The sequence below is a fragment of the Pipra filicauda genome, unplaced genomic scaffold, assembly GCF_003945595.2.
Source record: "Pipra filicauda isolate LSUMZ 115617 unplaced genomic scaffold, ASM394559v2 scaffold63_size3267554_pilon, whole genome shotgun sequence".
NCBI lineage: Eukaryota > Metazoa > Chordata > Aves > Passeriformes > Pipridae > Pipra > Pipra filicauda.
Genome location: NW_024104798.1, coordinates 2,001,298 through 2,025,511, shown reverse-complemented (window position 1 = coordinate 2,025,511; position 24,214 = coordinate 2,001,298). Strand labels below are relative to the sequence as shown.

Here is a 24,214-nt window from a genome sequence, read left to right as displayed (position 1 = left end):
CACAGAGCTCAGGGTCAGGGCCAGACTTAGGATGGGAGTGCACTCAACAGGTCTTGAGGAATACATTTGCAGGCACAGCAGGTAGGACTTACATTATTAAATCAGGTATCTTCAACTGCTACTTCCAACTGGAGTGATTGTCCTCACTGTTGCTAATTAACCACATCAACATCGTCAGATACTTCTCTGTCTTAATTCACAAAACTATTGAGAATCTAATTTGTAGTAGGCAACCTCAGAGCAAAAATTGTCAGACTGTACAATACCTCTCATTTCTCCCAACAAAAAAAAAAAACTTTCCTTCACCATCCTCCCTGTTTGCTGCAGAGCAAAGTCAGGGAATTCAGCGTTCAAGGTCTTTAAATATTATTGAAGTCTACCCATCATTCACACAACAAAACTAATGCAAACACATCAATGAACAGTTAAGAATAACGAAATTGAATCTACAGATTGTTGACTCTTTGTCTGTTCTGCTTTTGATAAAGAATGTGAAGCACCATTATCTGTTTGCCACATCACGTTTATATTTAAAATGTCTTGGGGAAAAATCAGCTTTCATTAAAACTTCCTGACAACTTCCAGCTTCTCAATAACACATCATTACCTAAAAGTTTAAGTCACACATCTAATTTCATAAGGGTAACTGTAACGGCTTTTTTTACGCAGAATCAAATATGCAAAACGTTCATTCTGTTATTGCTTGGAGAGAAAACACAGGTAGTGAATTCTCAGGTTGTCATGATAAGAGAAGACTGCCTTCTCAGATAACCATGCTCTCCAAATTCCAAGCTGCCATAAGAGGATTTTATGTAAACTCACAAAACAGCTTCCAAGTTATGAAGGATCTGAGGAGACTGCTGTTTATTTGAGAAACATCAATCCGAAGAGGCACAAACACACTTTAAATTCTCTAGCAGGTGCACAAATTGAGAAAGAAAGCTGAAAATGCCATTTTCTGCTCCATAATTATTCTAATTGTAGAAAATTTCTATCTTTTATTCCTTCCTTACAAATACATGTAAAAGGTACGTGACTTCCATTCCCTCACTTGACACTAGCTCGTTGATTGCCTCACAAAGTGACATAATAACTATTTTCCTTCTGAAAAACTCTTATTACCTAATTTTTTTAAAACATACAAGTGTTTTAAAATACTCAAACTTCCCAGAACACCAAAAAGTCTAAACCCCACAAAACCTAAAAACATGCTTTTACTTTCCACTTTGAACAGCAATTTCCTTTAAGTACATGTACACACAAACTCTTACTCACACACACATAGAAAGCACATGCCTTGAAATAGAACAAAAATGCCAGTTATTACTTCTCAACTTCCCCCCTGCTCTTAGCAAGCTCAAAGAGTCTGTCTGGCATTTTCTGTGCACTAAGTTCCCACTGCATTAAACAATATCTTATACATAGCTAAACTTATATTTTTAATCACATTACTGTAGTTTCTCCCTTGATTAAAATTTCAGCATTTGACATTGTAGTCCTGATGTTACAAACCTGAATGCCTCAACCCCTTTAACCACCTTGAAGATCCCTAAACTAACTTTGTGAAAGATAAATGCTTTTAAAAGACATAATTTTGCTCAGAAATAGGTTTTGATGACCTAGGTGCATAATTTGAAACACGCTTTCTTAGCTATCTAATAGGCATAATAGAGGGCAAACTGCTACATAGTGAATTAATTTAAAGCAGGATATATGCCCTTACCATATATTACCAAGAATCAGGATCTCAACATCAGAAATATAAAACATGTTATTTAAAAGTCAATATGCTTTTGAAAGCCAACTCTACAGTCAGAATGAAAGTCTATGTCAGTAGATGATCAGCTTCCCCCAGTGAAAAGCATCACACTGGGTTATCACGGATCAATATTAAAATACTTGCAAGCTGTGTCCTGAAAGGACAGGAAGGAAAACACACACAGTCTATCAAGGCTATACCCAATCCTGAACCACCAAAATAAATTCAGCAGTGCCAACTTCACCATCAACTTTACCTATGCCCCAGCTGCTTCCTGTTGGCCATTGTTTGTTCATACAAACAATATGTGGATGGGGAGGAAAGGAATCACAGGTTAAATCTTCTATAGCTACTCTACACAAGTCATGTTAATATAAATCCTTTGAATAATCCATGTAAAAAAACCCCAACACCCACACCCTTCTTTCATTTCTATCCATTTTAAAGAAAATTGGAAGTTTCTTTTTCAGAACTGAATCTATAACTGATGCTTGCACTCTTGACAAAAGAGTAGAATTTCTATACTGATGCATTCGAGGTAGGTCAACTGGGAAAAAGAATAAAACCTAAGAATTTAGAAAAGAAAGCTGGTTTTACGATACTAATTTTTCCAAGCAGAGTTTCTAAATACGGGAAAGGGATATCCCTTCTTACACCCTTAGTATTATCAGGATATCCAACAGACATGTTTTAATGGTAATACTGTTCCTCCTTTTGAATACATAGTATTTCTTTTCAACAGCAACTATGAGGAGTGATAGTAGTCTGCTCTCCGTGCTCCCCAAGAGAAGAACTGCCTGAACACCTTCCTCCAGCCCTCATTAGACAGGATCTTTCCAGATAGGTGCTCCCCTTCTATGCTAATACACCAAGCTGTTCACGGGATATGAAATGTGAACTGCAGTTCCTTTCAGTTCATGCCAAAATATTTTCTGGCATCAGATATACAGACCTATATGAGGATTCCTGCTCAGTAAAACAAAGCAAGAGACAAAAACACATAGAGTAGAAAGGCTATATGGATTTCCTGACTGATGGAATTTAAATAAAGTGAAGGAGAATCTTACTGAAGGGCTATCTGGGCTTCTCTTATTTAGGCCAATACAGAGCAATTAATTTATGCTGAAGTGAACCTTGGCACCCTGCAGTAGGCACCATCATAGGAAGATGAACTCCCACACATTAGCTGAACCACTACTGTGAGCACATTTTACTCTGTATCTGCAACAAGTCAGAAGAATGTCCTGCTAGACACCTTTTAAAAACTGAGATCTCTCTCATGCAAACCCTTCAATACTTAAAGGGGGCTTGCAAGAAAGATGGGGACAAACTTTTTAGTAGGGCCTGCTGCAATAGGTCCAGATGGTTTTAAACTAGAAGAAGGTAGATTTTTTTACAATGAAGGTGGTGAGGCCCTGGCACAGGCTGCCCAGAGAAGTGGTAGATGCTCCATCCCTGGAAACGTTCAAGGCCAGGTTGGATGGGGCTCTGAGTAACCTGATCTAGTTGAAGATGCCCCTTCTCACTGCAGGGGGGTTGGACAAGATGAACTTTAAAGATCAACCCAAACCACTCTGTTATTCTGTGAAAGTCACCTATCACTTTACTAACAGTTGCCCAGAGCTGAGGGTGCATGAAATACAGATAATATTATTATTAGAGGTAATCATGGATATATTACTTCTGTAAGCAGAATGTCAATAAGCATGTACAGTTAATTCTAAGTGCAGTTATTTTAGCATTTAGTATGTTTTTGATGAAGGGTGAGCCTATGACAAGGGATTCCCTTCGACATAGGCAGCAGAAATTAATACATTTTTCCACCACTAGGTATGCCAAAATTGATAAACAAAATACATATACACAGAGAAAGAAAAAGTACATTTTCTTTTTTTTTCATCAATTAGATGTAATAAATGAGGAACTGGAGAAGAAACAAAAAAAACCAAAAACAAAACCCTACATCATACTCCCCAACTTATTAATGCAAAATTGCACCTGAACACAGTTTTCAACTTTCAAGAAGCCAAAATCTTACCTTTTTAACTGTCACACCATCCTTTGGAGTTTGTTTTGTTGACAGATTGTACCCAATCATCTGTTTAGCCAGCTGTTCAACAGTCTTAGGGCTACAAACAAAGGAAAAATGTTAGTTTATTGAAAGATACTAAAAGAAACAGTCCACAGCTATTGTAAACAGTTTAAATATTATAGAAAAAGCAACTTATTTATGCTTTTTCAATTTTAAAGACTTACTCTTTAGTTAGATGAACTCCTCCTCTCAATCCACTATTGAAAATACCTTTTCCTCTCCCTCCAGCCAGAATCTGTGCCTTCAGAACAATTTCCTTTGCCTCTGTAAAAGAAAAGCACATTTCTATTCTATGGTGTGCCATTTATTGAGCTTATTAACCCAAGTTTAAATAGCACTTCCAGGTTGGACTATTTTAAAACAACAAGAAGTTGTTCATAAATAGTGAGCAATAAATCAAGTGTCAATTCAGCACTTTTATAAAGCAACCTTGCAAAAAAAGAATTGCTCAAGGAAGTTAAGGAATGAATATACACTGCTTATTAAATGGATAAATATGCCATTCTATGGATCAGAACCATGCTGTTAATGCTACACAGCTTGCACAACAAACCATAACCTGCACAGTGCGATGGATTATATTCTGGCATGGTTTCTAAAACATGAATCAGATCATATTTTGTCCTGAATACACAATAAATGAATGCTCATCAAGGAAAAGAAATTTCATTCCTCGCTCTAAACACATGGAAATGTATGGATGTGGTCCTAAAAGAAGAAATCCCCATCTCCAAAGGGCAGGTAAGTGGAGAGCAAGGGCAGGAGCCGTGAAGACACTTCATCTGTTCCTGAGGCATCACTTGAGCCTTTGGCAATTTGAGTATAACAATAGCTTAGTAATGAGAAAGTAAAGCAAGAACACAGTGACAAAAGCAATTGCACCATGTCCTACATTCCACACAGAAGCAATCCTGACATCCTTACAGAGTAAAACAAGGGGAAAAAGAGGACAAGAAAACAAACAACCAAACAAAACCGTCACTCATGGTCTCTGCAGCTCCACGGATCACAGCAGCTTCCTGAACCGTGAACACCTGCCAGGTGCCTGGAAGATGTTTATTAACACCCAGTACTGTCACTTGGCACATTTATCATAATACTGCCAGGTTCTCTGCAAAGTCTGAGATCCTGATATTAACATATCATTAAGTGTGCCTAGAAAAGGCCAACATTGTTATCCTCTCCTGGAGTCTGTGGAAATCTCTGATTTCAGAGATGTTTAGATTAGGTCACACCTTGAATCATAATATTATATCTAAGTATGAAGAAAACATGAGAATTTGTTGTTAATTTGACAAATTTACTGTTTAATTGGCACAGAGGATAAAGATACTTTCATTAAAACAAACACAGGCTTTCCAGGCTGTAAGGACATTTTACAGATTATTAAATATAAGTTGAGAGGTGCAGCAATTTTTGGTGCAGCCCAGCTCTGACACAGCATCATTTCAAAGTTCCTGTATAATAAATTTCAGCAACTAGGAAAGCAGCTGGATATTAGGATAGAATAAATATTATCAAACAAATAGTCTATTTCCTGCATTAAGACAGGAATGATTTTTTTACATAGGTATTGTACTTTAACACATTTATTATTATTATCATCATCATTATTAACAACAATTACTGTTCTAAAAGGTGCCTGATTTCCAGGCTTCTCAAGGCTAAAATCCTTCCACATATTTATCCATTCAATAACATTTGACATATATCACTGTGAACCTTAAAAGCATTCTCCTTGAAAGTACTTCATGTATTCCAATATATTCATGTTCTGGGCTCCCTATTACTCATGCCACAGCAGGGCAGATAACAAGGAAATTTAAATGCAACAAAAAGTTTTATATCAAGTGTTTCCGATGCACACGAATTATGAAGATGAATTAAAACTATAAATCACTTTCCAACCTGCAGAAGCAAACTCTAGAATCAAAATAGCTGCTGTGATAAAAAAATCTAATGAGGTATTCTTAATAGATGCTGCAAGCATTTAATTAGATCAGCTTTAGCTGCCAACCACCCCGACAATGCGAGCTTTGATTGTCAGTGATAGGTGGTATCAGTTCTGGGAGTGATCATCATCCTCATTCCCAATCAACATGCTCTATGAGCACCGATTATCTCCACTGAAATCCAACAAATGAAGTCAGAGAAAGGAATTAATGTGTACATCTTTGTAATCCACTAGAGGACTATCAAGGCAATACAATAACTTCAGGAAAACAACTCTCAAACCCATAAACAAACGGCTTAGAAAGTGAGTATAACCACGTAAAGATTAGACCTGAAGAACTAATCAATGCAGCAGCTCAGCAGAGCAAGTACAGCAGGTTCTTTGTGCCTTGCGGGAAACCAACAGGAAGCAATTTAATTCCATAATTATTTGCCCAAACTCTGTAAAATGAAGTAAAGCAGCCAGGTCTTATTTTACGGTAACTAGGCTTGATCATTCAGTACTTACCAAGCTGATTCACTACTGAAAGTCACCATCTTATTTAAAGAGTTGATTTCTAGAAGTGCTCAGACCAAGTTTTTGTGTTAGATCCTGCCTGAATTCCCAAATTAAGTTAGAAAGACTATCCCAAAAGAAAAATGTGAGTTTAACTGGAATATCTGAAGTAATTCACTTTCACTTTTAGATTTGATATAAATAAATAAATAAAAAATAATCTAAAAAAAGATTCCCAAATTCAGTATGAAACCCATCAAAACCAGAGGTGTGTAACTAATTTCCATTAACATCCTTCCAAACTGTTGTAGTAACATTGCAAAAATGTTTGAGCAGGGCTGTGTAGTTACAAATACAGGATTTGAAGAGAACCAAGCACAAGCAACACATCTTTACACCATCACAAAATATAGTGCAATGTTTTCAACAGCTTTTGGTCACTGAGGCTTCAACTACTTCTGTGCATGTCCACTGACTGACCAGCCTTGTGCAAATTAAAAAACAAAACTCCAAAATGATAAACCAGCCTGCTTCTTAAGTGTGCATATACTTTTTTTGTCATCACTGATTTAAAATTTTCTTTATCGTTAAAAACAATACAAAAACCCAACTGCTTTTAAGTGTCACTAATTTAGCAGCAAGTAGCCGCAAACTGCTCCACGCAGATTAATGACACATTGCTGGTAACAGCATGTGTTCTTAACTAATTATAACTTGAATATATTAATATCTCAGACTGAACAGTTTATTCAGTTCAACAGTTTATTATACTGACTCTTGTCTTTGCCTGTTTTACATTATTCTACAGAACAAGGGAGATGTGCGGGTGTGGTGCTCAGGGACGTGGTTTAGTGCTGGACCTGGCACTGTGAGGTTAATGGCTGGACTCAGTGATCTTAGAGATCTTTTCCAAGCAAAGTGAATCTATGATATGATGATTTCTGAAGAGTCCTTTAAAAAAAAAATGGAAGAAAAATACAGTGGTCCCTAACTCAGATGCCAATAAATTAGCAAGACCTTTACTCCTCAGAGGAATCCTCAGAACTTAAAATTTCACACTTTATCTGGCTCTACATTCCTAAAAAAATTTAATCCAACCACATAGGAAAAAAAGCCTTCAGTACTTTTTTTCTGTAACAAATTCAGAAGTTTCAAGGGGACAGAATAGAACATTGAGGGACAAGAAGCCTCTATAGTGCATCCAACAAGACCTCTCCTTCCCTCAGCCAGTGCTGCGAATACAAACGGCAGCGATACTCCTTGCAATTGGAATAAGCTCAGTGCTATAATGAAAGCCTATTTAAAATCAATAAAATCAGTCCTGCTTTTGGGAGCTATGATTACTTTGGTCCACTGGTACTGCTTGCAGCAAAAATGAACAGCTTGTTCTCAGCCCACTGCTGAGTATATTTAACTACTGAATTCTTGATCGTGAAACAATATAGTGAGAAGCAGAGTTCTGCCAGTTATATGCTATGCTAATTTATTACCTGTGAACAACTTTCCATTATTATTGATACGACTGTGTGACTGCAAATTAGGCGTGTTAACAATTACATTAAAATGTGCTGTAGCTTATCAAAAATAAACTGCTGTAAAGAACAGACCATGTACGACTGCACAGCAATAGGTCTCATGCTTGCCTGTTTACGAACAAAAGGTTTTCTACCAGAGAGAGCTCAGGACTACTTTGACAAGGCATCCCACACCACAGAATTAGAGCTTGGGACAAAGGGAGGAGGTCTCACACGAATTCCTAATCACATTTCTGTCTCACCACGAGACTTTCAGCAGTTCGGCTTCTCTGTCTGCAGGGGCTCAGTGTAAATTAATTAGTGTCTGCACCTTCTTTAAAAATGCAGAAATTGTTTCAGTATTACATTAGTGTTTTTTTTACCCCAGTGTAAGGCAACTGAGCACAGAAGGGCTGACTGAAACTCTGGCAGCAGTAGCAAAGTGTCCCTGGAAAATGCCCTGATTTCTCAAGATGAGAGCAACCCACTGCCATGGGAGTAGCACAATGAAGACAAACTGAGGACATGTCAAGTCAAGGTTTTACAGAAGCTCTGTCTCCTTACTGACCCAAACACTGAGTTTATAAACACACAAGAGCTGTTTCCACGAAGGCAGCTGGAGTTAACCAGACTCCTCCATCCCTCAGGATGCACAGAGGACCCCAGCCCACAGTGGTCAGGCAAATGGTCGCTTGTTTTTAAGAACTTTGCTGGTCACCCTTCTTTAGGTAAAGTCATTCAGTTGTGCTTGACAAGCAGAACTCTTGGAGTGCTTCCCCCTTCCCAAATCCTGAAAGAGCTGAATGAGGTACATGACTCTGCAACCAGCTCCAAACTCTCCACCTCTACAAAGAGGCAGAGGCCAACCTGAAGATGAATTTACCTGGTAAGAATGTTCTGAGGGACACAAATCACTGTTTTGTTTGGACATGTACAACCTCAAGCTTTGCTTTGGCCAGCCAAGCTTTAGTCCACATCTAATTCATGGTTATCTAGAATACTACTCCATGAAGAACTGGCTGGGACTCTCACTGGATGACCAATTCCATTTCTATATATGTTGAGCACTGATTTCTTAAAACACAGCAGTAAATTCAGTGCTTTCTTTCCCAAAGCAAGGGGTTTTCCCCCATTCTGCTTAATAATTTTGCTTTCAGAACGTGAAAGGGCTGAGAACAGGGCAGACATTTTCTGACAGCAATTATACTTCATTTTGGACAGCACAAGAACTATAAAGATACCAACAAATCCCAGAACACCTACATGCTGTTCCTACTTCGGTTTCCTCACCACTGTTGAAGTAAATCCACCAATGCTCAAGTGTCTTGTAAGTGTTCTAGATAACCTCTCCTGAACTGCACCTCTGCAGCTCAGAGCCTTTCTTCCAAAACAAAGGGTTCCTCTTACAAGCCCTAAAAGGGTCCACTTTGGGTTAGTTTGGGGTTTTCTTACCTACCTCTAGCTGATCTAACAGTAAGGAAACCTACTTTTTGAGGTTTCATCTGTCCTGCTCTATTACTATTGCTTGCTTCTTTCTTGCTTTAATGCCACCCCTACCATCTGAGTTCCCAGTTTCCCTTTGGGAAAGACTGGCCATAATTAATTTTCCAAATTTCAGCCACCCTGTTACACTGCTCAGGCAAGATCCTGTCAGGTGCTTATTACTTTTTAACAATAGTCCTGTCCAGAGGCACTTTGGGACAGTTACTTCAGCAAGGAAAGAAGGGAGAAGAATAAAAGCAATAAGGATGATCATAAAAAACATAATACAATAATACAAAAACTGTAATAAAGCCTAATTCCCAAACTGAACACTGAATCTTAAACTTGCAGTAATAACTTTTTGCATTTGGGTCTCTTTACACCGATTTGCTCTGAAATCTGAGACAGCTTTTCCCAAGGAGCAAGTATTGCTCCCCATCTTCTGAGACCTCCAGGGATGCAGCATGAGACAGTTCCCACGCTCTGCCAAGTGAGCAGATTGAGATGAAAAAGAAGCTGTCCACAAGATACCTCCCACATCTACAAAACTATTGTTGTGCTGAAAGACCTTTAGAATGAAGACAAACAATTGATTTTTTCCCCCCATTTAATTTTAATTTAAACTCTCTTCCTCTGTTATTTTCGTCCTTCTGCTCCATAACACCAAAAAGAATTATGTTCTTACATGCCCAGTTTCTACAACCTTTGGGTTGGCAGACTAGTTTAGAACTAAAGTTAAATAAATCATCCTTTTTATACCTCCATACTTTTGAATATATTGTATATTTATTGCTAGATTATAAGCCTCATTAAAATCTATAATGATAAATTAGTCAGTCTCTTGATTCTGTCACTGCTGTTATTAATTGCTTTCATAACCATTACTACACACTTCACCGGTGATAAAAATTTTAAAGCTAGATAAAATCAGCTAAGCTAAAGCTCACTCTCAATATTGCACTCTTAAACCTTCTCAGAGTAAAAGTGATCATGTATTCACACATCCTACATTTAAGTTAAACCTGATAAATTACTTATACAGCAAACAGAGCCCCACTAGATCCAGCAGCACCACTATAATGCAAGGAAAAATATACACATGAAGGCAGGGATCCAAAAAAACAGTTCTCACATTAAAACTGTTCATTTTATGTGCTTGTTTAAAACTCCAAGGGATATCTTATTTCTGATATTTTTCAGCCTTCAACAGCTTCTTTTTTCAACCTAAGCTGTCATTATTTTTTACATAAATTTCCTCTGTAATAGACAAAGAGTTTAGAATATTTTCACATTTGCTTACATGAGAGTAGACATGGTTTGAAATTCAATCAGGAGAGGAATAAATTCTTCATTTGGTGGAAAAGCCCTGAAGTTTACTGACAACAGAGCAAAAGCTCTTCCTACCAGTTTTCAGGCAACATCCATTCTATGGGCAAAACAGAGCAAGTTTCTGCCACCCACAATGTCACCCCATCATCCTGCACCACGGACAGTAAATACTGAACAAAAGGGGAAAATCCATGCAAACTGATCCAGGGTTATACCCATCATTATACCCACCAGGCCCATTGTTGCTAATTTCAGACTTCAAAATATTCTTTATATTATGCCCAAGTCAACATTATTTCTCTCCCCTTCTGATGATTTCATTTTAAGAGACTGCAAAAGCAAGCAAAGACTTTTCCTTCTGTATTAGTTGCAAGCCCTATGACCTGACGACACCACCATGGAAGCTCTTCCATGTAGAGTATCTTCAGGATACTCTGTAAGCACTGAGAAGTCTGGGCATACTAATTCCGGTGCTTTAGTAGACCTGTTTTCCTTATAAATATTAAATACATGAATAAATCACAAGATTTACTTTCTAAAACTACTGTCATTCAAAAATTTGACAACTTTACCAGATTTTTAACAAGACATTTCTCTCTACCCTTCCCTTTTCCCTAAACTACAAAAAAACCCCAAAACCTACCAAAAAAAACCCAAAGTGAAATGAATACACTCACAGTTTTCTTTGCATCTTTACCTTTTAAAGCTTACAGGGAGTTCAGGTTTTCCTTGCCAAAATACTGTGCAAACATTTTTTTTTCCCAGTAAAACATATTTTAAAGTTAGCAGACTCAGGCAGTTGAACTGTGTCTAAATTCTTGACTGAATACCATAACACAATTTGTTTTAATACAATTCAGGGAACAGGCTTTAAGCAATCTGTAGTGTTGAAGTCAAGCAGCCATTAGGAACAAACACTGTTCTCGCCCCTCGCTGCAACAATACACACACCTGCTTTCCTGGAACACGTTCAAAATTTCATTCTCTCTGATTATATGTAAGGCACAAAAGACACAAAGCCTTCTCTGACTCATTCTAATTCTTTTACCCATTATTGAGCTGCAGAGATGATTTTGAAAAAAATTTTATGTAGTGTAGAATACATAAAAACTGAGGAACATATATTAGTTTTTTTCATACTTCACTTTTAAGCATAAAGAAGTTGTTGTAGTTGAAGACATTCTCAAAAATGGAGAATGAAATAAGAAACCAGGGAATTTACATGGTAAAAAAAGTTAATATGAATCAGAATGGTTTGGGTTGGAAGGGACCTTGAAGATCACCTCATTTCAACCCCCTGCCACAGGCAGGGACACCTTCTACTAGACCAGGTTGCTCCAAGCTCTGTCCAACCTGGCCTTGGACACTTCTAGGGATGGGGCAGCCACAGTTTCTCTGGGCAACCTGTGCCAGGGCCTCATCACCCTCATAGTAAAGAATGTTCTCCTAATATAAAATCTAAATCTACTCTCATAAATGAAAATATGCAGAGGATAAAGACAACTGCAAAATTACCACCATTACTTAGGAAGTGTTAACAAATTAGTAATGTAATATGTGACAGGTGAATGCTGTTCAAGGACAGACTTGGTAATTAGTCCTTTGCCAAGCACAGTCTTTACATACATGCTATGACCAGCAAGGTCCTTAAAAAATAAGCATTAAAATGGAGGGCAAAGACAACTGTGGAGGACACCACAGAGTGCAGGCTGGGTAACCAAGTCCCTTCAAAGGGGGTCCCTTCATCATCTCTTGTTGCCTTTTAAATGCTGGGACAAAGTGACCTGACAGGTGACCGTGTGTATGCACTGCCCAGCCTTGAAGGACCTCCCTGCTTTGACATCACAGTGGTCATTTCTCCTCTTTACAACAATTTACAGTGACACAACACTGATGCTTTCACCAAACAGGTAGTTATCTGCTTAATTTTAAGCACACACTAAAGATAGCTTGGCATTTTGGTGCTTGCATAAAAATTTCCCTTTGAAACGTTTCATGAAGAATTTTTTAATGAAGCTCCAAACCTAAATCTCTTCTACAGTTTGCATTTTTACCCAAAGCAATAAAAATACCAAACAGTTCTCAGTTGAAAATTTACATTTTTAGCAAAATTAACATTTCCCTCCCAGAGACAGTTCCAGCTCTTAGTCTTGTTTCCCTTGGTTTTTGTATCATTGTGTAGGGTTGCATTAAATGCCACACATTTTGCTGTTCAGACCATAAATAAATCAATCCACACCCAAAACTACAAACATGCAAAAGAATAGCAAATCTAGCAGTATTTTGATCTGAATCAAGCCCAATAGTATTGAAATGCCCTCCAGTAACCTGATTCATTATCCAGCTTGTTCAGGGAATTAAGTACAAAGTTTTCAATGTACTGCTGAAATAATTTGTTGAGCCTCTGAAGAGAATCATGCTAGACTGGTCATTATCTGAGCAACATCTGGATGGGAAAATGATCACATAGAAGAATTTATGTCCGCCTCAGTAGTGCTAAAGACAAAAAGTTGGAAAGTGTTACTTTGGAGCTGTTATTCTATGTATGCCCTTGATTCCTGGCCCTGATGTTGAAGCAAGACACTGATTTGCTACTCCCTGCCAAAACCAAACCCAAAACACCCCACTTTCCCCTCCCCACAACCAATGACCAACAACAACACCCCCCAGTCTTCTGCATACTTATAGACAGAAATAACATGCTTAAAAGAGGACATTTTTAAGACCCCAGAATTTACCACTGAAATGTAGTCTCATTTACTGAGGTATTTTCTATCTGAAGAAGAAAATTAGACACCACAATGAAAATAAACACTATCTCAATTTAAAGAAACAATCTTTTTCCATCATGGCTTCTCACAGGCACTTGATAGCAGGTGTAAAAGCCAGATGGAGAAGTAAAATCCAGTAACTGAGATACTGGGCTAAGGGATTGCACAAGGCTATGTGACATTTGAGTTCTTTTGCAGTTATAAGTGGGACTTCAGTGATGAACAGGTTTGGCTCTGGCCATCTGGAGAAGCAATGAATTTTACCCAGAGTGAAAATAAAAACCAAGAAGGAGGAAACTATCAGAATTGGTTCTAATGTTTCATTCCTATCAAGTGGAGGTTAACTAATTGGAGACCCTGGTCAAAAGCTCATTCATTTCCAGAGCTACAGATCCAGAAAACAGAGTAATCCAAGTTTGAAACAGACAGAGAAAGTTCACCATGCAAAGATTTAAAGAATGCAAGAGACGATGGAATACAAAAATAAATGGAGAATATCTATTTAAAACATAGATATAAATTAAATATATATTAAAAAAATCTATAGAAATGCTGCAACCAGAATACTCACCACATTTATTCTTGGAGATATTTTCCTGCACAGTTTGCTTAAAATCCTTCTAAGGATTACTCATGTTACATTACATGACATCTTGCTTTTTATTTCATAAGAAAACCTTACTGCATTAAGAAGGATAAAAAGAAATATTTTAGTCCTCTGGCAACCAGTAAGTATTAACTACTGTAAGCACAACTGTTTATAACTTGATGTCAGATAACACCAGTAATCCCTAAGCCCAACTAACAGAGAGAGGATGCACTACCATCCTCCTCTTATTTTTGTTTACTCATCACATATGTGAAATAGAAGCAATTGCCAAAATAAACTAATACTGGAAAAAGGTTAAGAGGAGACCCATTATAAGAATCTATTAATATCTGATTCAATATTTCAGACTTAATTACTCCATAAAAAGGCCATCTCACTGATCAATGATACACTGGTGAATTTGGATTCAATGCCCCAAAAAAACTTTGTTTTGTTTAGAATATAGTTTCAGATCTATATTCCCTGAACAATGTTCTTTTTACAGCTTCACAGTGTTACCCAACCTATACAATTCCTTCACACACATCTTGTACACCAAGACCTTTTCAAAAACGATGGAGAAAGACAATTTAGGGAATGTTCCAGATAAGGGAGGGAAAAAAAAAAAAAAGAAAAGAAGTCCTGCTGTGCTTTTCACAGCTTGGTCATTCTTACAGTCTTTCATCTTGGTGAGTTTCTCTTTTTAACACTGTTGTATTAAAAGTCTTCAATTCTGAATGTTTGGTGGAAGCAAGATAATGCAAACTACAGACTCGGCTCTGAAGACTCACTGCATATTAGGAGAGGTTGAGAGAAAAAAAAGTTAGGTTTAAATTGTTCCCATGAGCTATTGAACAAAAGCCACAAAGAAAACAGAACTTGGAACAACTTGGTTGGGAGGACCAAACAAGCTTCTACTTGAAAGATGAAAATAAAAAATGGGACGGGAGACTTTTATCTGAGATGAAACTTTAATTCATAAACCTAGAAGGGAATATTAAAGATCTGGATCACACAGTAAAGCAACTGTCAAAATACATGTTGCACCCCTCATTTTACCCAGTAGCTTGTTAGCTGAACCATTCGTGGCCATGCCCAGTACCAACATATGCAGCTCCTCTTCTTGGCTCAGCCTCTCTCTGCCACTTAGTTTTCTCTGTGGGTTTATAAGGAGCTGCTTGTTATTATGTGCAGCTACAACATACTCTATATGAGGACACTGGACAAGCTGTTAGTTCCATTAACTTAATAATAGATTTCTGAGTGTGATTTCCTATAATTTCATTTTCCTCATTCCATGAGAAGCCAAAATTACAAACAGCCATATGGCACTTCATAAATAACAATTAAAAGTTATTTTCTGATATTCTGGCACTAAAAAAAATCCCATAAAAATACATATGGTTGGAATTTTATAAAGGAAATTAAGCTTTGTAATTGCCACATATGTCCAGGATGCTTCAAACACTTCCTCAGCCTTTTCCCTATTCACACATTTCTGGTCCATGCCAGGCCCTGGATGTTACAATTAATCAGTTTTTGCTCCAAGGGTCACAATTAAGGTTTTTCTTCTAGAAGTAGAGCTTCAGAACAACAGCCTGTATGAAGATCTGTGTAGCACAATTTCTGTTGTGATTCTGATACTCTTCCCATTTACCTGCTCCATGGATTTGCTAAGGGGTTGGCTCCTGCCCAGCCAGAGGGACCTGGTAGAGCTCAGTCAGTCAGAGGAATGATGTCCATGGCTTGGAGACTGGACTGGGAGCTTGTCAGCTCACTACAGGACCTTGTCACTTTACAGGGACTAAGAGTTCACACAGCCCAACACAGCAGCTGAGAAACCAGCCTAGTCCAAATCACTGAAAATTAAGCTGCTGCTCTAAATGACCCTGTAACAGCCACCTTCTTCCTGCCTGCCCTTCATTACATCTTGTGTAATGCTGATTTTCGAGTTCAGTCTGAGAGTCCTGTCTGAGTACCTGAACTCCTCAAGTCTTTTACGGTAAATGGAAATAAAAAGGCTACCTGCGTCATCAGAATTATTTACTTTTTGGAATAAACATATGTAAGGGGAGAATTTTCCTTAGAAGCACCTGGGATAACTGCTTTTACAGCTATCCACTACTGGAAGTCAAACTGATGGGTAGAGGCTGGGATATATCTATATCTATATAATACCAGTTGGTGTAATCAAAGCATACATCCACACTAGGGGTGAGCCTATTCATACAGTCCACTGCGTGCATTTTCTTTCCTTGGTATCACATTGGGCAGTTCATGCTGGCATTTGTTTTACATTTTCAAGAACCAGTAGCATGGTCTACACAATTCAACCTGAGTTAGAACACAACACAATAGCAGAAAATATTTGGCACCAGCCTGGGTGCAGAACAGGCCTCCACAGATGGTTCCTCAGCAGAAAAGAGCTACAGCCCTCTAGCAGGATCCACCACCCCAAAGACAGTCCTAATCATTTGCCCATTTTTCCTTTCAGAACTGCTCTGAAAAGTTCTCTGGGTATTTAAACTAAAATACCACATTTTGCTAGAGAAAACAGACACAGTCTGAAAGAAGACAATTTCCTAAGTAACTGGAGCACTTAAGTGCACATTTTCCTCAATTAACAGGGGAGAGATTTAAGTATTTCCTGAAGATCTTTTCTTAAGAGGCCCGTAACTAATTAGCTGATTAAGGTGATGTGAAGAAACAACTGTGTTTCATATTTCCAATTGTAGCTGCCCAATAAAACCAAGGTAAAACGTGCATCCTACAAGGTAATTTTAATACTTGAATTTATGAACCAATTCACCCTGGATATGCATCTTTGCACCCTTCTCATAACAGTAATGAGTTATCTGGCTGGGGACAGAGGAAAGAGAATTCAAATCCTGTGTTGTTGGCCTAAGGGCAAAGTCAGAATCAGTAATACTCTTCTTGGTTGCTAATACAGTCCCAAGTATAAAAAAGTAATATAATCCCAGTGATTGAGTTTCGACAATTCTACAATCAAAAAATGGTTCTACCTTAGAAAACCCAAATATTAAAAGGGGGTTAAAGGTTACTCTTTGAGCACTGGTGACATTATAAGCCTCATTGATGTTTTAACTCCCAACAAATACTGAAAAACAGCATTTTACCTCAGTGCTAGTAAAACTGTACATCTTAGTGTAGAGTCATTTATCTCAAAGTTACAATTCTAAGAGTAATCTCAGATTTCATTTAAATTAAGGCTATTGCAGTAATTATCAACCATACTCATAGTTTTCCCATTTTTTCCCCCTAAGAAAAATTACCTTTAGCACGTGTCCTAAACAAACCTCCATGAAATCTAAACCATTCCTTATTTTCTTTTGGGGCACTTCCTTTTTTAACACAATCTATTTTTTCTTCTTTGTATATACAAATTCCTTTGTTTTGCAAACTTTTTCAAATTCATCACAAAAGTAGCTGTTCTGATATTAATAGATTTTTCTTCAAAGTAAATCAGATGCAAAGTCTCTGGAAAAGAGTTTTAAAGCCAAACATTCTGGATACATGAGAAATGAAATCTGATAACGCACATAATAACTTTCTTTGACTTTATTATCACTGATCTGAAACTGAACATCTAAAACCATGTTTGTCCTTTAACACCAAACTGCTTTTCTGACATCACCTCAGCTGACTTTTGCAGAACCAAGTCCACATTTGTTAAAGGAATTTTAAAGCTGCAGCAACTAAATTGAGGGTAGGTCCTATGCACTTGTAGCCCGTAGTAAAGTTGAAATATCAACAATTTCCTGAGATTTTAGCATAGGAAACATTAGGAGGCAAACAGATTTAAACCAAACCACAGCACGTCACAGAACAACAGCCTGTGTAAAACAAAGTGCTCCACCCTTTGAGGCAGCATGTATAGAACCCCAAAGGCCAAACCAGAAGACAAAATAAGGCATAAAAGTTCCCCACCTCCAGGGCAAAGCACTGTTACTGTGCTTGTAACCCAGGAAAACTGGAGAGGGACAAGGGACCTGGCAGCATGAGAAGAATATCAGTAATGAACAAGAATCTTTGTGAGAAATAATTTCCCCCAGGAGCGGGTTGTTTCATAGCTCTGCCCAGGGCAGCTCTGGAGAGAAGTTCCAGCCAGCAGTGCAGAAAAGGTGTTGATAGAGAGAACAAGACATCCAAGGCTCCGACCTTGGCCACCCGGATCAGTCACGTGTGCTCCATGCAATAAACGTGTCAGAAAGCTCTCAGCTGTCCTGGACTAATGAAAGAGGAAACAGGACAACAAATAAAAGTGAAGATGAAGAGTGGATTACTTTCAGCAGAGAGGTACAGCAAACCTTTGCTCTACTGTCTAAGAAGTGAAGTGATGAAGCACCACAATGACACTGCCATGGCTTTGCAGGCTGAGCAGGCGGAGTTGCCAGTTTTCTGTCAGCATCTCCCAGGAACAATCCTGCTACACAATCAATTAAGTGAACTGTCAAAGAGAGAAAAATCCTGCCAATGAGCACAGTTATAAAATCAGGCACATTTCATTACTACCACAATAATTTTTCTACATGGCTTCTTACCACTCACCTAATTCAGAACATTATTTGTCATCACAAGGTAAGATTTAACTCCACAATAAACAGCCTGCAAGTGGTTAGAAGCGGCTTAAAATCTACACAGATCAAACATAAAGACATATTTTTATTGATTATGCAATATGACATCAGCCTTGCAAAGCTATTACACAGGCACACAAATTTAAGGCCTTAAATCACTGGATTTGTTTTCAAAACTGTCCTGGAAACACCTGAGTAGAGGGAGGAGATCTTGGACCTTCTCTGTGCTGGAGCAAGTCTTGATCAAAAAGGCCTAAACTTTATACATCACTAGTCATTTGTGACAATCATTTGGAAGCACTTTCTAAAAGTTCTGTTTTTCAAATGCTGCGGTGCAGAGAACCCTTCCCTGAAAACACCAGACACTCCAAAATGTCCCAGGGCTGCCAGCTACAAGTGCTGGGTTTGAAACTTCAGACCATCTGTATTTGAAATGAGCATTCTGTACATAGTTATTTTCACTTCTACCATGCCAAGACACGCCAAAGTACCGAGTCCCAAATGTAAATGCATTCTGCCTACATGGGTAAAGACCCAACACGCTGATACAAAACATACAGGCAAATATTTTCCTGCAAAGATGTGCCTCGAGTCAGATGCAGCCTGTTTATTTTATCCTTATTATACCCATTGAATTAAAATTTAGTATGGTGACAAAAGTGATGTCTACACAATAATTCTCTGCAAAAAGTGGAAATACATTAAAATCAAATACTTTTATAATCACTTACAACTTTTTACATTTATGCAGAAGATAATTAATACACTCCATAGAAGGTCTCCCAAGTTGTTTCTCAGTTTAGAGCAAGTTTTTTGTGTGTTTTAAAGAAAGTTTTCGCACTCCTCCCTTCTCTTTTTTCCTGCTGACACTTTAATCTCCTCCTCTGGTAAATATGAGCTTATAACAATAAATCATGTTTTATTTATTAAAGATAAAAATAGGAATCAACACAAAGCAAAAAGGCCAATCTCCATAAAGTTTCCCTCCACACTGACTGATTTAGTTTCTATATGAAGATTTAAATATGTATCCAGCAGGCATTTAAGCAAGAATAAAAGTACTTTTTCTCTCACATTACATAACATGCTTAGAAAATAATGACTATCTTTGGCCAGTTGTAATGAAGTAAAATGACATTTCTTTAAAACATAAGTATTCTGCAATGAGGAACCTGCCACATCTGAGAACTGTTGTCTATATTAGCATCAAAGAACTCCACAAAATTAATATAAAGTAGTATTTTTTTTTTACTTTTATATTCAGGTCACTTTTAGTACCAACATCGCTGATTCAGAGATAAAAAAAAATACCCTTGATTCTTCTGTAAATATATTCTGCTTGGACAAGAGCCCGTATGAAGCACACGAGGGAACAGGAGTGCAAGCATCCCACATCACCTTGCCCTTTGTTTAGATTGTCAGTTTTTCCTTTTGATCTTTCTTTGCAGTTGAGGAACCAAAAATTGATTTTCCCAGCTGAACTAAAGTAGAAAAAGGACAATGTTTTATTTAAGATCCTTCACTCCTGCACATAAGCCTATTTCTTTCTTTATATACAAAAGAAACTGTCTTTTTGTTCTTGTAAAAAAATACTTCCAAGTGGGGAATGCTCCCAGTGTACTGACTGTGGTTTCATAATAAAAAAGGGCGGGATGTGTTTCAAAATCCAAATACTGGCCTCCTGCAGAGGAGCACAAACAGCTCACAAACCTTGTAGAGATACAGAAACTGAGCTTCAGGGAAGCAGGTCATACTTGTTAGGTGTTTGCATAAACTCTGGCCACTGGCAATGTTACACTCAAAACCTTGTTTATGGGCAAAGAGAAAGCACAGTTTACATATTTAGAGACATATAAAGCCAAGAATATATTGTAAATATATCCATAATCTTAACAATGGAATTATTTTTTTTATTGCAGGTTTACTTGTTATAGAACAAGGAAGAATGCCTATATGCGCAAAAAACTCAATCATAATGCAGATAAAATTATTACACAACTATTTCCTAATTTCTACCTGTTTTCCTGGTGTTATGCTCATCCTTCCACTACTCTTCTGGGTTCTAAGTTTGACAGTTTCATTCTGGTCTAGGGCTGTTCTTTGGAGCTCTTGTTGGGAGGAATCTGATGTTTGTTTTGATGGTTCTTTTTCCTCACTCTTTTAAAACTGGCTCTTTTTTTCACTGGTCCATTTAAGTTCTTGAAGAAATCTGAACTTACAAAGTGCTGAGCTGCCCCTGAACCCCACAGGAAAGCTGAGGACACACAAATGTCCACTGAGAAGCACAAAAACCTCCTGCCTATTGCAGGTTTTCCAGTGCTTCCCTCGACTGCTCCAGTCTTTCTAATCTCTCTTTCTCTGTGAACTGGGAAAGGTTTACACAGCTTTGCCCAAGCATTTCATTTAAATCAATTCAGTATTTGATTTTTCACACAGGATTCTGTTCAGAACAGTTTGCTGAATAGCACACCAAATTCTGTGGAGTTATGACCAAACAGGCTGTTGTGAGGCCAACCACTGCTAAGTTTAAATCCAAGGAATGTAATCTGTGATTCTCCTTAAGATATATGATTAGCTTTTTAGAACTTGCAAAGAGGAGGGAGGATAAGACAACCAATTTCTAGTATCTGATAAGGCACTTTGTAGTTGGTTAAAAGACAGCAGTACATACACTTACATACACATGGCACAAGTCACAATTATTAGTAGTGCTGCACTGGTTATTTAGAAGCCTACATCACAAAACCAGCCCTTTCCTAGTACTTTAAGGGAATACAGACATCCTGCTCACCAGTTCTGACAGCTTAGCATTTATATCTCAAGCTCCAATCACCACCTCAGCAGCAAAGACATAACTATATACATTACAGTTAAACTTCATGTTTTACAGGTTTCACAACATTAAATTAGCCTAGAAAAATGAGTGTAAAAGCAACAGAGAGGCATTAGCTTTTGGTTTGGCAATCAGCATTCACAAGAAAGGATGCACCTCAGCATGATGTGGAAACCAGCAAAGCTGTTTCATTTAGGTTTCATGCAAGCTGAGCTCTGTGGGGATTCTGAAGGCAGGTATTGTGGAACTGGAACTCTACATATTTTAATGAAATTGCACAGTCTAAACACCACAATGAGTGAACAGACATATCAGACTATGGAACTTGGAGCTTTCTCAATTACTCATATATAAAAGGAATTTTTCTGGGTAAAAATGTAAAATTGGAATAAACACCAATTGTGTTTGCAAAGAGAGAGAACGTGCAGCTGACTAAAGAGTTTTGAACCTGTGCTGAACCTATAAAGGGACTGACATAACAGGCGAGCAAGTACATCTCAAATGGTCACATTCTTCATGCATGATGCTGCTCAGCACCTTCTCAGCTTCAGATGAGCAGGACTGTGAATCAAACCTCTGTTGGTCTCGTCAGCAGCAGAGATCACGTCTCTACACCAGCTTTATAACCCTGGGCCAGCTGAGTGTGTAGGTTCAGATACTTGGTGACTTAAATGACAAATAAGTGATCTAAGCACCATCCCAATGGTCCCTCCTGTGAATTTGCAGTATCAGGTGCTCTCTGACATCCTGACAGCTGTTGAGAACTGGTTAATATTTCATTAACTTAAGGTCAGCAAGTTGCTTTACCACATTGAAAACCCCACTTCTCAGCTCCTGCACAGAGTCACATAATTGTGTCTGCCTGGTTTACAAGTTAGAAGAGGTAACTGCTGAAAAGAAACCTAGAGTAGATTATTCCTTCTCTCTATGCTGCAGAAAATAGTTCCAGATTTTACTGACATGTTAGATACAGAATACAGCAATTCTTTAAAAGGCAAAATTTTTGCATTAAGTTTTCTTCATGCTTCTGCCATTTCTTCCATTGCAACCTTCTTACTTTAAGGTCAAGTTCAGAACTGGTATCTGAGGTAGTATAAATCACATCTGTGTAAATAATGATCACAGTTAACTCTCAGAAAGTCTCTTGCAGAATAATTTACCTAATAATATGCAAAAGAAGAGGGCTCTAAATAGCCTAAACAATTCATAGAGAGACAAGAGAACACACAATTAACATTGCCCTACCTGCTGTTAACTGCACTAATTGCATTCTTTGTGCACAACTGACAATTCTGACATCATGGAGATATCTGCAATGATATGCAACTTCTGTTAAATTACCTCTGAATCTTAGCCCTTAAAGATCTCTCTCTAGTATTTGACTGGTTTATTTTGTTTCTTCATCAGCCTACAGATTTCAGTAGGAATGCTTACTCCAATCTGTGGAAGTCTGGACATCTCACTATTTACAGGACACTAAATGTAAAAAACTCAGTGTAAAAACCAGACATAAATTGGAATCCATAACATTAAAATTGTGCAAATGGTCACAAAGTTGAATAAACTTAAAGACACAGGAGTCTCATTTTGGAAACCAACAACATAAAGTATGAAAATACATGAAATTTTTTCATCTCAAAATTGTAAACTAACTTTTCCATACAAAGGCATCTTTAAGCATCTAACTTGGCTTCTTACGGATCAAAGAAACAACTAAATAAACACTATCTGCATATGCACTTCAAATAGGAATGTCACTCAGAAGATATAATAAGCAAGTTATTTATAGCATACATTAATCACCATATTTAAATGGCAGTTTACTTTATAGCATGAGACAAACCTGTATTAACAGAGGGTAAAATTGTATAACAACAGTTTTTCCTAAGATAGTCAAATTTCCAGTAATCAGCTTCAAGTCTCACTTCTTCCACTTTTATTCCAACACATCCAAACAAAAGCTGTATTATACTGAAGGCAAGACATGGAAAGGCCAATAGGAAAATCAACCGCACTGAACTTAAACCAAAAAAACCTGTGTAAAAGATTTATGTGTGGCAACAACAAGAAGAGGGGGTGTTGGACAAGCAGAGTATCAGGATTATTACGACGATGATCTTCAGTGGGGCACAAAACACACACTAAGATTAGGAAAGCTACTACTAAATTATACAGATGAATAACTGGAGGAATAGAGGGTTAGGACTTAGCAGGGAGTAGAGGGAAGTGCAGCAGTGGTGAATCTTCCCAGTGACTTTATATTAACTATTTATACAGCAAACTCTTCATGGCTGCTTTTCTGTCCTCTTTCTACAGAAACCCCAGGGCTGTTCTTAAGCATTTAGAACAATAAATATATTTAAGATTTATAGCCTGGAGTTTAGCTGTATTCATCTTACTCAGGTGAGCAGTCCAACTAAGCCCAGGGGAGGCACAAGAAAAATGTTCTCCTTCGTAATGATGCACGAAACAAAAGCTGACTTTAACTGCAGGACAGGGAAGAGTATACCACACGTAGGTAAAACTGTCAACTTCAGATTTTTCTTAATAAAACAAAAATCACTTAAAATAAGAGCACAGCTAACTTCTGGAACTAACCTGAACATAATTCTCACTAAATGTTTTTTTTGGGATGACATTCTCAAGGGTTGGAGTCTCATTTAAAATATCCTGTGATGCAGAGAGTCAGATAATATCTCCCAGTTGAATGCAGGAGGGTTACAAAGACACATTTCATATTCAGAAATGTGTTGAAATATTTTACTTTTCTTAAACCGCAAATATTTGAAGAAATGTAG

General features: G+C 37.7%; 1 protein-coding gene across 1 annotated transcript in view; it reads right to left on the bottom strand.

Moving 5' to 3' along the window:
- SUCLG2 (succinate-CoA ligase GDP-forming subunit beta) overlaps positions 1-24,214 on the bottom strand; it is a 118,435-nt gene that overhangs the window by 61,082 nt on the left and 33,139 nt on the right. Inside the window, exons 3-4 of the mRNA XM_027723033.2 lie at positions 4,016-4,115; positions 3,798-3,888 (exon numbers count right to left, since the gene is read on the bottom strand). Coding sequence (XP_027578834.1) covers positions 3,798-3,888; positions 4,016-4,115 — 191 coding nt within the window. The remainder of the gene's footprint in view (positions 1-3,797; positions 3,889-4,015; positions 4,116-24,214) is intronic.